The 16,723-nt window shown below is 42.2% G+C and overlaps 1 protein-coding gene across 1 annotated transcript in view; it reads right to left on the reverse strand.

Moving 5' to 3' along the window:
• TSPAN32 (tetraspanin 32) overlaps positions 1-12,368 on the reverse strand; it is a 78,167-nt gene extending 65,799 nt beyond the window's left edge. Inside the window, exons 1-3 of the mRNA XM_060261999.1 lie at positions 12,259-12,368; positions 10,252-10,366; positions 7,059-7,156 (exon numbers count right to left, since the gene is read on the reverse strand). Coding sequence (XP_060117982.1) covers positions 7,059-7,156; positions 10,252-10,366; positions 12,259-12,327 — 282 coding nt within the window. The 5' untranslated portion in view covers positions 12,328-12,368. The remainder of the gene's footprint in view (positions 1-7,058; positions 7,157-10,251; positions 10,367-12,258) is intronic.
• Positions 12,369-16,723: the final 4,355 nt, after the last annotated feature.

Here is a 16,723-nt window from a genome sequence, read left to right on the forward strand (position 1 = left end):
AGGTAGGCTTCCCAACCCTCCCGCCTTGGCGGGGGACCCCAGAATTTCCATCCTCTTCCCCCGCTCCCCCCCAAAACGGAAGCGGGGGGAGGGGGTGGAAACGGCACCGGGGAGCATGGCCAGCCGCCGCATCCCGGGGCTGCCGCGCCGCTGCTGCCCCCTCTCCTCCCACCGCAGCTGCTCCTCCGAGATGAGCCCAGGCTGAGCCCATCTCAGAGGAGCAGCCAAGAGGCGGCAGCAGCGCAGGGGAGGGCGAGGCAGGCCAGGAGCATGGCGATCCGCAAATCCGGGCCCTTCTAGGACCCGGACTCGCGGCTTGCCACATCCCCGGCCCGCCTCCACCCCCCCTCTGCTTCCACCCCAGAAGCAGAGCGGGCGAGGCGGCAGCGGCGCGGCGGCCTCTTCTCCGCTCGCCGTGGCTGCTCCTCCAAGATGGGCTCATCTGAGCCCATCTTGGAGGAGCAGCCACGGCGAGCGGAGAAGAGGCCGCCGTGCCGCTGCCGCCTCGCCCGCTCCGCTTCTGGGGTGGAAGCGGAGGGGGGGTGGAGGCGGGCCGGGGATGTGGAGGTGGGCGAGCAGAGAAGAGGCGTCAGCGGCGCGGCGGCCTCTTCTCCGCTCGCCGTGGCTGCTCCTCCGAGATGGGCTCAGGCTGAGCCCATCTTGGAGGAGCAGCCACGGTGAGCGGAGAAGAGGCCGCCGCGCCGCTGACGCCTCGCCCGCTCCGCTTCTGGGGTGGAAGCGGAGGGGGGGTGGAGGCGGGCCGGGGATGTGGAGGCGGGCCAGGGCTCGTCGTTTCCCCCCTCCCCCTAGCTCCACCCCAGTGTCTCCTGGCTCCACCCCCAAAGTCTCCTGGCTTCACCCCCAAAGTCCCCAGATATTTCTGGGGATGGATTTGGGAACCCTACTTCCAGGTGAGGCTGGAAGTTCTCTGTAATTGCAGCTTATCTTCAGACCACAGAGATCAGCTCCCCTGGAGAAAATGGCTGCTTTGGAGAGTGCGCTCTATAGCAGGGGTGTCGAACTCATTTGTTATGAGGGCCAGATCTGACATAAATGAGACCTTGTTGGGCCGGGCCGGGCCATGTCAGGTTGGGCCAGGCCATGTGTATACCTATTTAAGATTAGGTAGCAGATATATAAACTTTATAAAGGACACAGACAAACACAATTAAATATATATATTTTAAACAACTTAAAACGGTAGCACTCATTGGTCTTAAAGGTGCTTTCTTTTGTATTTCTCCCATGGGATCCAGGGAACTGGGCAAAGGAAGCTCTGGCTCTTTCCTTCCTTCCCCAGGGGACTGGTGAGGGAGGAGCCTCAGTCAATAGAAGGAAGAGAGGTTTGGCTCAGTAGCTCTGCTGTGCAATTGAGAAAGCCTGGAAAAACAAGCTCTGTGTTCCCCTCTTCCTCCCCAAGGGAGGAGCCTCCGTCAATGGAGAAAACAGAGGTTTTGCTCTGTAGCTCCTGCGCAATTGAGCAAGCCTTGCAGAGCAAGAGAGAGGGAGAAGGAAGCAGACGACAGCCAGTTGTTCAAGCCCTCTAGGGGCCTGATTTGGCCCCTGGGTTGCATGTTTGACACCCCTGCTCTATAGTATCACATCCCTGCTGAGCTCCGCCCCCAAAACTCTGCCCTTCCCATGCTTCACTTCCAAACCTCTAGGTATTTCCTAATCTGGAATGCTAAGAAAGCCCCACTAAATAACACAGGACCTAATTACAAGGAGACTTGTTTAGGATTAATCTCTCTCATTTCAATGACCCAATTAGTGCAATTTCCAAAAAAATTTGAATGCCGGATTTCATCTGTCAATTAAACTCCCATGTTAAAATTTAATATGTAATATTTTCCCATTACCACAAATATATTTCCATCAGTAAATTATAACAAAGTATAAACTGCTCAGTAAATAGCAGAAACTCATATATAGAGGGCAGAAAAAGATCAATTATATTTTAAAAAGAAACAAAGTGCTCTCTAGTGGTCTAATGGAGAATAACACATGCAGCAATTTAGTATTTTCCTCTTTGGAATATGAGACTGCTCCTAGCTTATTTATTATTTGCTTAGTTACATAGCATAATCAATGCTTGTGATTCTGTAATAAATAACATTCACAAAATAACAGTTCCTATGAAATTTATAATCTAAATTTCAGTAGGAGGGAAGAAAAGGGAATGAGTAACTGGGGATGGATGTACAAAACTGGAAGAAGCTGCTCTTTGTTAATAATGACTCAGGCATGCCTCACCACCGGGACAGCCGTGGGACTGTGTGAAAAGGTAAGAGTATTCTGGTAGCAGCCAATTACTGAATCAGGTCTGTCTGAAATGCCAGCAGAAACCCGTTACTGTTCAGTAACTGACCAGCTGCCATACCGGAATACTTAGGCAGTGTGAAAAAGCTCTATGATTCTGCAACCCTTTCTAATTCCAGCCCTGGTCTCTAATTGACCAAGAAAAAAGGGAATGTGAAATGCCAAGACGAATATTATCTTAATTACCTGCATTTGCAAGACGGATTTGACGCATTGTTCTTAGTGCTGTGAATTATATATATTCTCTGAGTAAAAACATTTAGTGTGCCTTTAATTTTCTTCTATAAAAATACCCTTCCGCCCCAAGCATCAACAGTCTGGGAAAGACGGATTTAAACCTTAGTCATCTCTGTTTCAACAGCCAATTTTATTATGTGCATGCTTACTAATTTTTCCTGTGGGCAGTGTTCCCACTGGTTTCTGCTTGTAGTGCATTAAAATCTGGTTGTTGTAGACTAATATTTTAGAATTTGAGTATTTGCTACAGAACAAGAAACAGGACTCAATAACATTCAAGCCCTTTCCAGTTCTGCTGTCTTATGACCAACTGAAACTGCATGACAAACAGCAGCAGCCACCAGTTTCCTCAAATCAAAGCATACTGTAGCTATTAGAGCTTGAGTTTCATTTTGGCTTGCCATAGCAATAGGTTCCACATTTTCCATCTATGAGTACTACTATAAGAATAGTGGAGGAAAAAAAAATCAATGTGAATTTTTTCACTGGAAGACAGATTGTATATAAGAATGCACAATCCAATTTTGCGTTCCATTTTTGTTGGAAAGCTACATATACATGAGTTGGTGGATACCTAGTTTCAGGTCTTTACTGGAAAACCTATGTAGGTTTTGTATTCTGATAAAAATTTTCTTTGTGTACACTGCATAAAATGTTTGTGTCAGATCTGGTTCTGTTATGCTTGGCGAACTGAAAGTGGAGAGATACTAGAATGTAGATACTAGCATGCATAGACTATGTACATACAGTATGCATATACTAAAATGCATTAAATTGATCAGTGGTGAGATTTAGGACAGACACGTAGTACTAGTTAACTGGTGGAATCCCCTGTCACAGCATTTATTGATGGCTGCTAGTTTGGTTGGCTTTATGAGCCTGCTTCGGCGGGGGAGGGCGGGATATAAATAAAATTTTACATTACATTACAAGATTAGACACATTCATGGAGTTTAATTTCATCAATGGGTATGTGCCATGATATCTATATGGAACCTCCATAAACCTCTGAATGTCACTGCTGGGGGACAACAACAAAGGGAAACATCATCTGTGTTCTAGCTCTGGGACCTTCTGGTGGTATCTGGTTGGCAGATGTATGAAACAGGATGCTGCTGGAGTAGGTGGACCTTTAGTCTGACTCAGCATAGTAGCTCTTATAATATCTGCTAAGCCATCTCTATGCATTTTGACACTCATTCAACCAACTTTTTCCCTTCCATCTTTACATTAAAAAGAACACAGAACTCCCAATGTGAGTCTGACTAAGTTAACAAACTTTCATAAGATCATATTTCAGAACATGTGTACTGGCAGCTAGAGTTAATGACTGCTCTGTCCATATGCCCATCTGTGTACTAGTTCCAAAAACAACAGGAAAGTTTTTTAAAAAAATCCAACCCAGTAAGTTTATTTTAAAATTTCTCTTCCACCTTACAGCCTAAACAGCTTTCAAGACAACTTATACATATCAAAAGCCATACAACACTAAAAAGTGACAGAAGCCACAAATGTGTGAGGATCAGCGGCAACACTTCAACTGTATGGACCTTCTCTGCCAAAGTTGCTGCTTCTTCTGCAGCCAGGGGCCTTGCAATGTGAGAGGGGAGGGATCCTAGTGCCAGAGGATGATCCTGATCCGCTAGCTAGCAAAGAAGTTCCACAAAATCCAGCCAAATCAATTTAATTTATTCAAGGGCATCTACCTGGTGCATAGGCTTTTAAACAAAATAACCATAATTGAAATTCATGAGAAGAAAAAGAACAACTCCTAAATTTTGAGCTACTGCCATTCAGTGCCTACTTAAATATACTGCGACTCTGTGGTTACTATTAATTTTAATCCAATATATTAAATTATATATCCCATATTCAATTATATATTCAATAGCAGCTTAAAATTTAAAAATAAAAATTCAAGCTACTGCCATTCAATAAATATACAGTTTCTGTAGCTATTTTAATTTTTTTTTCATCCAATATATTTATCTGCTCAATATTGAATATATAATATTATTGTATTAAAATTTTACAAACCAGCCACAAAATCCCTGTATATTTAACTAGGCACTGAATGACAATAGCTCAAAATTTTAGTACAGCTGAGATATAATTCACAACTACCACAGAGGTGTGATTTTCATTTGCAGTCCTCTGAGCATTTGGGGAAAGTAAAGAAAAAGTTGTCTACGTTTCAGGCACCTTGGAACCACAAGAACAGATCCTTTGACCATTTGGCATGTTAGAAAATCCTCCAAAAAGATCAGCAATTGGTAATGTATTGAAATGGGCCAGGCCGGAGAAGATATGATTAGAGGGAATCATAAGGATCCAATTTAATTTAGAGATCTGCAACAGAAACTCCCTGGGCCAAGTCTAGCTTTTGCTACAATTTGGTTTCCCAACTGCTAACCAGAGTGACATTTCTGGCAGCAGAACTTGCCAGCCATTTTTTCCCATGGGCAGAACCAGGCTGAGACCTTCACCCTCCATTCTGATTCCATTCACAGAGCAACCCTGCAAGAAACCTCGTCACTATCCAGTGTCTAAATCCAATCCTAAATGTCTATATAACCTCTTCCTAAGCAATTAAGGCTGGCAAGTAGGATTATATTCAAAATCCATTCATCTGGGTGGCAGTGAAGAGAATTTTCCATAATAAATAGTCTTGAAGCTTTGGAAAAAACTGCCAGAGGTCTGCCTATGCGCCTTCTGCTTAAGATTTAGGGAGCTCTGTCAACCTTATTTTTCAGCCAAGCGCTTAAGCTGAGTGGCTATCAATCTCATTGCTCACTGCTGAGAATGATTTAGTGGTATTGCATAGGGGAGACAAAAGATTATACTGTCACTGGTTTTGTTCTGAGTCATTTTAAATGTTGCTTTTATTATTATTATTATTTCATTATGTTTGCAAGCACATGGAGAGGCATATCAGAACTGTTTTAAAGGGAATAAAATAAATAATGCAGACATCATTGTAGGAACAAGAAGGAATACTAGTTGATTTCTTTAGTGCCTCACTGGGGTTTTCCAAAGAACACCTCATCTCCCTTCTGCTGCTATGGCCTTTCCCTTGGCACAGGGTTGCCTCTCCTGTCACAGGCTCCCTTCTCAGTGCACCCCACTTGCCTCTGCCACTATAGCTGCAGCAGGATATGAGACAGGAGAGGCCTAGATATGACCCACTGGTTGCTTGGCTGGGAGGCACAGTGAGCCTTCCCCTTGCTGTGCAATGTATACCTGCATAACTACATACCATACATAGTCATAACTCCTCAAGTGCTGTTCTGGGCAGGCTGCACATGGGTTCCAGCAACACAGCATACTCTGTCCTTTGCCATCAAAGCCCCTGCACTCTGCCATCTGTAGGCATTGGTCAGAGGCTGTATCAGCATATTCTTATCAAGGTCTATGGGTGTGTGAAAGTGGAGAGCAAACATTTTCTCAGATACCTAATATAACTGAGAAGACCCCTATCTCACACAAACACATTTAGATTTGGGCAGATAAAGAAGCACAGCTCGCAGTTGATTTACACTTAGAGAGTTTAGCCGGATATAAGAATGAAAACTAAAGCAAAATAAAAGGGTGTCATGAAAGCAAGACATACCAAAGGCAATTTTTGTCAAGTCTTATAAGTTTTTTAAAACCCTTATATCCTTGGTGATCAATGTTAATGAAACAGAGGGACTTGCTGAAGCATCTACTGTAAATAACTTCTCAGTATGAAGTATTAAAATACCTCAGTATGAGGTATTGCTGAAGCATCTACTGTAAATAACTTCTCAGTATGAGGTATTAAAAGGGAGAGCTGGAAACCAGCCAGGCAGTTGAAATGAACTCCTCAGTCCACAAGCTTTAGTAATCTACTGCAAAGCACCCTTCTATGTACAGCACAAGAAGCTTCCGTAATTTCTAGTATACAAAAACCTTTCTTTTTCTTTTTCTAATAATACACAAGTTTGTATTAATAGGTAAAGCTGTTTCTTAGGAATGATTTTTGAGGGGAGAGGCTCCTTCCAGTTTGCTTCTATTATGCCTAAACAAGCATAAATTAGTTTTTAATGTGTAATATTTCTACAGGAAGCAGTTTCTTTTAACTTACAGTATAGGTTGCATAGGTGATTTATCTCTGCATGCCTCCCTGTGTCCTAGAACTTACAATTATTACAATAGGATCTAGACGACATCCTAACATGGAATAATTTGTAAGATCCAGACAAGTATCTGGACACATCTGCAATTATACATAGAAGTATTTTTTTAGAGATGCAAAATATACACCTTTCCAGCAGTTCTAACGGATATTTTGGCTGTTATTGAAAGTGCTGTGTGATGCTCCTTCTTTTATTCATATGCATTAGTAAGGTGGCTTGACTAGCATTTTCCTGGCATATTGAAAAATGCTGAAATGTCTCTTTGTGCACAATTGCAAACAAACACAAACCCCTGATCTTACAGTTTGTGAGTCCCCAATTCTGACCCATGTTAAGCCAACTTACCACTGCCACAGCGCTCTTTATGTCTCTCCATATGGCAACAACGCTCAATATAGCAGCAACTGTCAGGATGCTACTCAGACATATTCCAGTGTAGAAAACTGAGGAGTGGAGTAAACATACAAATAAGTGCACAAAGCATTGTAATGTTTAAGCAATTTTATTCCATTGTTGCTTCTACCCTCTCCTAAGAGCTACATTACAGAAAGACTCCCATTATGGAGTCACAGCCTGTTTTGTTGCCGGTGTCTTGTGCATCTCTGAATTGTTATATCCCAGACCCTAACATCACTGCCCAAAATGCATATAAGGGAAGTTTTTTGTTTTAAATATCCTGACTATCTGAGAAAGGATGTTCTGTACAGCCTACAACAGTATTTAACTAAAGAGCAAACCTGAGAAGATAATGAGGCTGCTGACAAAATCATTTTGTTTTCAGGGGTGATGGAAAATGAATGTCTTCCGACTTGTAAACAGAGGAGAGCCCTGAAGAATAAGGATTGCACCGGATGTGTGGGAGGGGCACTCCAGTTACCAAATGAGAGGCCCTATCTTAGATCTCAGATCTGCTACTGGCTAAGTGTGATTTCCTTCAGGGTCCTTTGGCCTATGGACGTTGGTAGATTAAAGAAATAAAGCTTAGCACTGCCTAATGATTGCTTAATTTTAATTGATAAATTCTCTACCTTTTAGTTGATACAACTGAACTACACGTGTACCACTAAAACATCAGTGTGTTGGTTTTTCTCAGATATGGCACTTTACAAAATTACCAGTCTGTATTAGAAGGGGAAAAGCCACTTATTGTTCCCCATTCACAAGAACCAAAATAGTCTCAAAAATAAATCTCAGCTCTACTAATTAAAATGTATGTTCATGAATTAAAATTGGACTACGCTGTTAAAGCAGTCACAGCTTTAGCTGATGGACCAGTTAGTGCCAGTGTGGTGCAGTGTTAGAGAGCTGCAGACTAGGATCTGGGAGTTCTAGCTTTGAATTCCCACTTGTGCCATGGAAGCTGGCTGGGTGGCCTTGGGCCACTCACACTCTCTCAGCCTAACCTGCCTCACAGGGTTGATTTGAAGATAAAATGGAGGAGAGGAGAATTGTGTAAACTGCTTTGGGTCCCCATTGCGGAGAAAGGTGGAGTATAAACAAATTCAATAAATAAACAGTGAAAGGGACTGAAGCGTGCTGGTCTAAAAATAATGGTGCTAATAATACTTTAATTCATATTGCACTTTCAATGTTCAAAGCACTTCACATAGATTTTCATAGTTATCCTTACAACAGCCTTGTAAAGTAGGCAAGCATCATTACTCTTATATTGCAGGTGGTGTAAGAAAAAGCCCCCTACTTTTCATACACATGGACATTGTGATCACCAGTATGGTTGCCAGGGTGCCTGCAGTTTTGACTCGCACACATCTGCTCTAAGAAGTGGACTTTGCCCATGGTTTCTAAGGCTTATGTGGATACTATAAGCCTCAGCTTTGCAGTAGCATTCTACATCTCTGGATGGGTGTTAGCCAGAACTACAGACAGGCTTCCAGCCGCTCCTTGCATGCCCAGTCTTGGCGGCTGCAGTGGAAGAAGCCATGCCGCCATGAACTGTACAGGCAAACAGTTTCCAGCCTGTTTCCATGAACCAAAGGCTAACACCACCAGAATCCATCTTGTTTTCCTGACTCCATTACAGCAAAGCAAGAGACTCACATATCCAACAGCAGCTTCAACTTCTGTATAAGGCAATCAAGCTTATCTTAGGCATGGATCCTGCCAGCGTGGATCCTGCCAGACTGCCTAAGCCTTTGTCTAACGGAACTCAAGACAAAGACTGGTGCCAAGAAGAAGACTGAAGACCATCTTCAGCCAGAGGAAGTTCCTTTGTGTAAACCGGGTGTTACCTTAGGTAGCAATTTGGCCATCTATTGTCACCTTTTTAGATAAGTTTAATAGTGTTAAGCACACCTCCACCCAGTAATTTTCCCCATTCTTTTCCCCAACAGTCATCCTGGAGCCTCCCCCTTGGCCCATTGTTACCTGGACAGCCAATCAGGCAACTAAGGCCAAGTCCGCTCATTGGCTAGCTATGAGCGTCCAATCAGGGGTTGCCAACTAACCGGCTATTGGCTACTGCACTAGTCCAGCCCTTATGGTCACTGCAGAGACTCCCCTTTTCTGTGGTCATGTACCAGCTGACCACCTGTCATCCACCCCTGTACCTCCCATTCCCTAAGGGCTCAAGGTAGTCTTTATAGCCTGTGACACAGCTCCCCACAAGTGTGCATCTAGCAGTACCCCAGTTCTACTGTCTAGATCCATCCCCGATTCTGGCCACAGTTGAGGGTCCCATTTCCCCCGTCCTCTTTTGTCGCCATTGGAGCCTTCCTTGAAGACTACGATCGGTAATTATCACCCTGTTTGTCTACCCATGTGTTGTCTCTCTCTCTCTCTCTCTATTTTTCTTAGGACTGTATGTGTATTTTGTGAATTGTCTTGTATGTAAGCCTATATTTTTCTGGAATAAAATTTAATTGTTTTACTTAATTAGAGTCCCTAATATTTTTAAGCATTAATTTCTGGATGTGGAATCCTGTATACACAGGTAAAAGATCCTAATTAAGCCAGGTGTCCACCTGACAATTCCCCAACCTCGTTCTGAGGGCATTTTGGCTTACAGTGGGGAACTGAGACCGAGATAAACTTCCTGCTGCTACCTACTGTGTTTGGACTGACATGAGATTTGAACCAGTAACCTCCTGAATCATAATATATCCTCTTAACTACTATGATAACACTAACTCTAACGGAGATAAAAACAGTGAACATCTAAGATCCTTTTCACATTGGGTCCATAAGTCTAGGAATTTCACTGTGGAAGGAATTACTGACATACATTTTCTCCATTACCACAATCCCAGTGGTATTGCCAGCATCTCAGAGGCTTACCTCAGTGGGTCAGACAAAGCACTGTTCCTGAGTACCATGGTCTGGAATGCCACCCCTTAGCATCAAGGGGATTTCCTACCACTGCCTTAAAGTGTGGTTTCAGTCATTACTGAATGAAGAATAGCAAGAATATAAAGAACAATTTCCTATCTCAGCATCCAACAGCATATTTTCAATTTTGCACTGGGATATGAAATAGAAACACTACTCAAGTTTATTATTTTCTGGAGTTTGCAGCACTTACCTAAACTGTGAAAGGTTCTGATGGGGTTTGCTTCCAATGAGACTTCACTTATGACAATGAAATGCTTCTCATGGTAGGTGATAATCGTTAGTATAGCTATTGAGAGCCCAAGCAGCTGAAGAGAGAATAGAAATCAAGACTAACAGGCTGCAATCTCATAAGTATTCGTTTGGCAATGAATAAACATCTACTTACCAAAAAGAAAGCTAGTGTTTCTCCACTTGTACCATCATAAAAAGGGGGGAGCATTTTAAATTTACATGCAAGTTACAACAAGATGGATAGCCGTGTTTGTCTGTAGCAGTAGAAAAGAGTAAGAGTCCAGTAAGACCTTAAAGACTCACAAAATATGTGGTAGGATATGAGCTTGAGAGTAATAAGAAATCTTCTGTGCAGAAACTTTTTAGGGGGGGGTGGCTTCCACATTCAGTCTTGTCTTCCTTTTGGGTAAATATGGGTAAACTTGCATAGCTTGGACTATTATAGCTAGTCCTTTGTTGGTTTAGTCTGGGGATTTTCCAGACCTATTTCTTGCTATGTAAATGCCATGGAATGATAATTACATGTGAAGGCTTGGTGCAAAATCAATGTCAAGACTATTATGCAACATACGAAAGCACCCCAGCATTCTAATCATGAATACAATTACTTGGAAAACCAGGAATACCTAAATACAAGGAAAACTGCAGGTCATAGCAAAGGAAGCCCCCAATTGCATGATCCAAAAGAACTTCCCAAAGTGGAGGTTCTGTCTGACCAACTGTAATAGATCTATTGCATGTGAAGATGAGGGATGACCCTGGAATCTCTCTCAGCTGATTGATTAAAGAAAGAACAGGAAAACAGCTCTAATAAATTGCCTCACACACTGCTGAATCATTACACTGACATCAATCTGAACCAAATCAAACAGACTAAAGATATTTGGATCTGCCATATCTATCTATCTATCTATCTATCTATCTATCTATCTATCTATCTATCTATCTATCTATCTATCTATCTATCTATCTATCTATCTATCTATCTATCTATCTATCTATCTATCTATCTATCTATCTACCTACCTACCTACCTACCTACCTACCTACCTACCTACCTACCAATCCTTTCTGTTTGATGCCTCTCACAGCTAACAGAACTGTACCAATAACAGAACTCAACCCCAGCTCAGAAGGAAGTGGTTTGCATAGAATAAAAGAGGCACCTATGTTCCCTTGCTGACTAACTCACCATCTTGCAATCCCTTCTCTGCTTCACTGGCTATTATTTGTGTATAGATTGTGGTGGTACTGTTTTTGTAAATAAAAAAGTGCCAGATCTCACATATAAATTCACATACAAGTCACATTGATTTCTGCTAATTCCTCCCTCGAGGCTTGGGAGAGCATCCCCAAATGGTGCTGCTACTATTCAGTACCAGTGAGTATTGTCACCCCCCCCCCCAAAAAAAAAAAAGCCCTGGATTGGGGGAAGGAGAGTGTGTGTATTCCTTCCCCTTACCAAGGTACAATCCTGGGACATGACTTCTCTTACTCACTTTGACAAAATCCTCAATTTTGTTCACTACTCTGACATTAAGAATATATAAGACAGTTTCCATTCAAAGCAGATGCCTATAGCAGAAAGTTTTGTTTTAGGTGATTTTTAAATTAATAACAAACAAACAAAATCCAAATCATCTAAAACTGTATCTCTCCAGATATTAGTGTGGGGGTGGGGTGGGGAATATTTCAGACACTGTAAGCTTTTTCAACACATTTTTGCTAAGCAAAATAGGTCCAGTGGTGTTCTCAAGCCCCTCCCCCCCACCATATTGAGAATGAGAGACAGCAAGACTGTAGAGAAGAAAAGGCACTGCTGCAAAGTAGTGATAACAGCCCAAGACACATGACTGTTTAACTAGTGCTTCCTGTGTTTGTAAAACTTAAACATTTGTTACCAAAATAAAATTAACACCTCTATTAACAATACGGACAATTTCAGTACAACTCCCCACTTCATTACCATGACAAAGAGACTGGCAACCAGTAGCTGGCACTTGATAGCCTGGACCCAGCAGTGTTTCTGACCCATGTCTCCCTCTTCTCTCTGCTGACTGGAAGTCAGTTTGCTGAGAAGGGCTGGCTTTCAGTTAGTGCTTGCATCATTGCAGATTGGGAAATGTAGTCCCATAACATGTTCCTCCAAGAGAAGACACATTTTAATGATACTCTAAAAAATAAGGGTTTTTTAAAAGACAGTTCCGTAACACATTTTAGTCTTCTCCAAGAAAAAGAAGAAGAAGAAGAAGAGGAGGAGGAGGAGGAGGAGGAGAAGAGTTGGTTTTATACCCCACCCTTCACTACCCAAAGGATTCTTGGAGTGGCTTACAATCACCTTCTGTTCCTCGTCCTACAACAGATACCCTGTGAGGTAGGTTTGGGTTGAGAGAGCTATGAAAGTACTGTGAGTGACCCAAGGTCTCCCAAGCTGGCTTTATATGGAGGAGTTTTTAGTCCTGCTGCTCTTAACCACTACACCAAACTGGCTCTTGAGGAGGTTATAGATAGCTGCATTAATCTGGTGTTTGGTGTTTCTCCAAGAAAGTGTACCCTGACACCAGCACCATTATAAATCAGCACACCTGCTCAGCTTTCCTCACTGCAGGCTTACAACAGAACTTAGACAAGGTCTTAAGATCATAGCTCCCATTAATTAAAAAAAAAATCTAGAATGATGAAGAGTTCTGGAACACCTGAAAGTTTGCACATTGGTTTGTGTTCTTTTAATTAAAAAGTATTGCATGGCTTTTGTTTTTACACATTTAGGTTTGATTCACATGATGTATATTCTCATTGTCAAATAAAGGGCTTACAAATATTTTGGACTGAAAACTTATTCGTGGGATTAAATCTCACAGGACAGCTTTATGTAGATACTTGTTATCATCTATGTCTGGCAGGATGAGGCCTTTTTGGAGGAAAGAAGTCCAGATGAACATGGTGTGGTCTGATATCAGACCACAGGTCATAGCTGGGAAGTCAGGCCACAGGAAACCAGGGCAGTGACCACAACGTGTGATCAGGATACTGGATGCAGAGCCTAGATGATGTCAGAAGCAAAGAACATGGTAAAAAGCTATGGCAGCAGAAATTGATGTCCTAGTTGCTAAGCATAGGCAAGGCTAGAGTAGACTGGAGCAAGTGAAGTGCCCATTTTGGGATAGTGGGAGCCCTTGAGAAAGACACCCTCAGGCCTCCTTATCCTGGAAGAAGCAAGGCACAGAATTCTCTTTAGACCCTATTGTATTCTGTGTCTTAAAATCTGGGTTACATGGTGGTATGTCCCAAGGGTTATCATTCAGACTAGAGCTAAAATTTTACATGGGAGCAGTTCAGTCAGACAAGGGGTTATGAATGACTCACATTGTTTGTTGGAGAACTAGCCACAACCTCATGACAAAAAAATAAGGTCCTTCACAGATCAATTTAACAAGCATGAAGATAACTCCCGGGAGCAAATGCTTGTGTGGAACAATGCCAGGCCCTGGGCTAATATTTAGCCGGTTCTAACATATCCCAGGAATTACTTTGTTTCATGATAAACAAACGGAATGAGAACTATGAAGGAACAAAACCAATTCATGTGCTATGATGTGAAATATAGTAAGCAAAACCAGATTGCACAATAGCAGGCTGCAAGTATGAGAATGGCTATTACACCATCTTCCCAATTTGCATTTTGCTAACTTGCAAGACACAAATGAATCTTTTTTTCCCCAGAAAAATAAGTTGTTTTATTATATTATACATACAACATATAACATAGGCAAACATACATACTCAGAGAATTCAACATACCCACCACCATTTACAAAGGAACGTATAGATAACTTTCTAACACTTATATCTTATTCTATTTATTCAAATCTTAAATGTTCCACCCATTCATACACCGATTTCCAAGTATCATTACATTCCATAATATTACCATCTCTCAACCTCGTGGTTAAGAGATCCATTTCTACAGTCTCCATTAATTTAACTATAAACTCATTCCTATTTGGAATATTATAGGTCTTCCAATATCTGGCGTACAGAATTCTGGCAATAGTTAGTATATGGAGCAGAACTTTTTTTTCCGATTTGGACACATCAATTTTACAAACATTTAATAAGTAAAGCTTGGGTAAATGGGGGATTTGTTTTTTTAATACCTTTTGAATCCATAAGGACACCTGAATCCAATATTTCTTTGCCCTATCACAGAGCCACCATATGTGGAAGAGAGAACCTTTTGTTTTGTTACACTTCCAACATTTATTTGAAACCTCTGGATATGCTCTGGACAGTTTATCTGGGGTATAATACCAGCGATAAATCAATTTGTGCAATTTTTCTTTAAATAAAGCAGATTTCGTCAATTTCAAATTTTCTTTCCAAATCTTTTCCCATTTGTTAATTTCAATACTGTATCTGAAATCTTTCATCCATCGCACCCAGGCTCCTTTTACCACTTCATCCTGCATTTTATATTCTAGTAACCAGTTATAAATTCTAGAAACTAATTTCTGATCTGACTCAAAAATAATTGCATCAAATTCATTTATCCTGGTCGAGAAGCCTTTTTCTTTATCGGATTTATACCTGGATCTTATTTGTACCTTCCAGTTCGGAATCATAGTCACAGCAAAAACAGTTTTCCAACAGTGAAAATGACACGAGGAAACATTAATTTGTGTATTTATTTATTTTGGAGGGAAGGTCTATCTACCTTTTCTCCTTGACAAAGGACTCAAAGTATGGGTGTAAGATGCATTACACTATCATCTGTAACAAATACAAAGAAAGAACACTAGAAACTGCCTATCTATACCCTTTGGCATTGTCTAGGACAGGGGTGTCAAACTCATTGTTATGAGGGCCGGATCTTCACCATGTTGGGCCGGGCCATGCGTGTCATAAGATGAAATGCCAGGTAGGAGAGAGATAAATGTTATAAAGAGCACAAACATACACACTCAGCCTTCTGTTGGCTGAGGCTCAACAAGCCAGTGAGGTGAATTAGGGCCACTGGGGAAGCTGCTAAGCAGAGGCTGTTGCTAGGCAACGAAGCTTGGTTCTGTCAGTAAAGGGAGAGGCCTCAGCTGAATAGAATGCCATAGAGTCCACCCTCCAAAGCAGTTATTTTTTCCAGGGGGAGAGAGATCTGCTGTCTGAAGTTCAGTTGTGATACCAGGAGATCTTCAGGCTCCACCTGAAGGTTGGAAGAGAGGCTTAGCTCAGTAGCTTTGCTGTGCAATTGAGAGAGCCTGGCAAAGCTAGCTCTCCTTCCCCCACTTCCTCCCCAAGGGAGGAGCTTTGCTCTGTAGCTCCTGTGAGATTGAGCAAACCTGGCAAAGCAAGTTGTGATGTAGAAGGAAGCAAGAGAGGGAGAAGGAAGCAGACAACAGTGAATTGCTTGTGGGTCTGATAGGAGCCCTCTAGAGGCCTGATTCAGCCTCTGGGCCACATGTTTGACATCCCTGGTCTAGGAAGTTGGAACATTAGGGGGAGGGGCAGAGTAGGATGGAGGGAGAGCAGGGGCGGGGACTGTGCCCAGAGAAAAGACATTTTTTCCAGAACCTGAGTAGGGGTATGTGGAATGGTATAGTACAGCCTGGGTCGATACTTAGATGGGAGACCACCAAGGAAGACTCTGCAGAGGAAGACTAACAAACCATCTCTGTTTAATCACATACCTTGAAAACCCTATGAGGTTACCATAAGTCAGCTATGACCCGGCAGGCTTTACACACACAAATACAACTGAATCTTGTTGACGGTCTGGTTGGTGTGTCTCATGATTCTTTCTTATATTACAGACAATCCTGATACAAAAGACTCAGGCCACATCTCTTGGCTGCTACAGTGTGTTCCTTCCCGGATCACAAAAGATGCTGGGGATCACAAGTTGTATGATTTTATAAAAATCAGAATGTCCTCATGTCTATGAGCAACAAGAAATTTCAGGAGCATCACTTGAGTTTGTTTCCTTTGAAACACGGAGCACTAGAAACTTGCGGTATTCTTGTAATGTATGCTTCCTTTACAAATTGACAAGTAGGGCACAAATGAAGGTGAAGAGGTACCCCTACAGGGCAGCAGATATGTTACCCCTCCAATTAAGTCCAGGGGGAGAGAGAGAGAGAGAGAGAAAGAGAGAGAGAGAGAGAGAGTTCTTGCACCCTCAAGGTATTTTAATCAACTTGTAATAATCAGACTGCTTCTCATTCTGTTTCTTCCAGACTCAAAACACTTTTTTTCATACCCATAACTGTCCCCTCCCTTTATCATCTCCTACAAGCTCAAGTGGATGCTTCACAAGACACTGGGGAACCATCTTCTAACAATTAGGGCCATTACTGGATCATTCTGAGCCATTAACTTGCACACATTAGTAGCTGCCTCCAGGGCTTTTTGTGTAGCAGGAACTCCTTTGCATATTAGGC

Source organism: Heteronotia binoei, chromosome 21 (genome assembly GCF_032191835.1).
Source record: "Heteronotia binoei isolate CCM8104 ecotype False Entrance Well chromosome 21, APGP_CSIRO_Hbin_v1, whole genome shotgun sequence".
Classification (NCBI taxonomy): domain Eukaryota; kingdom Metazoa; phylum Chordata; class Lepidosauria; order Squamata; family Gekkonidae; genus Heteronotia; species Heteronotia binoei.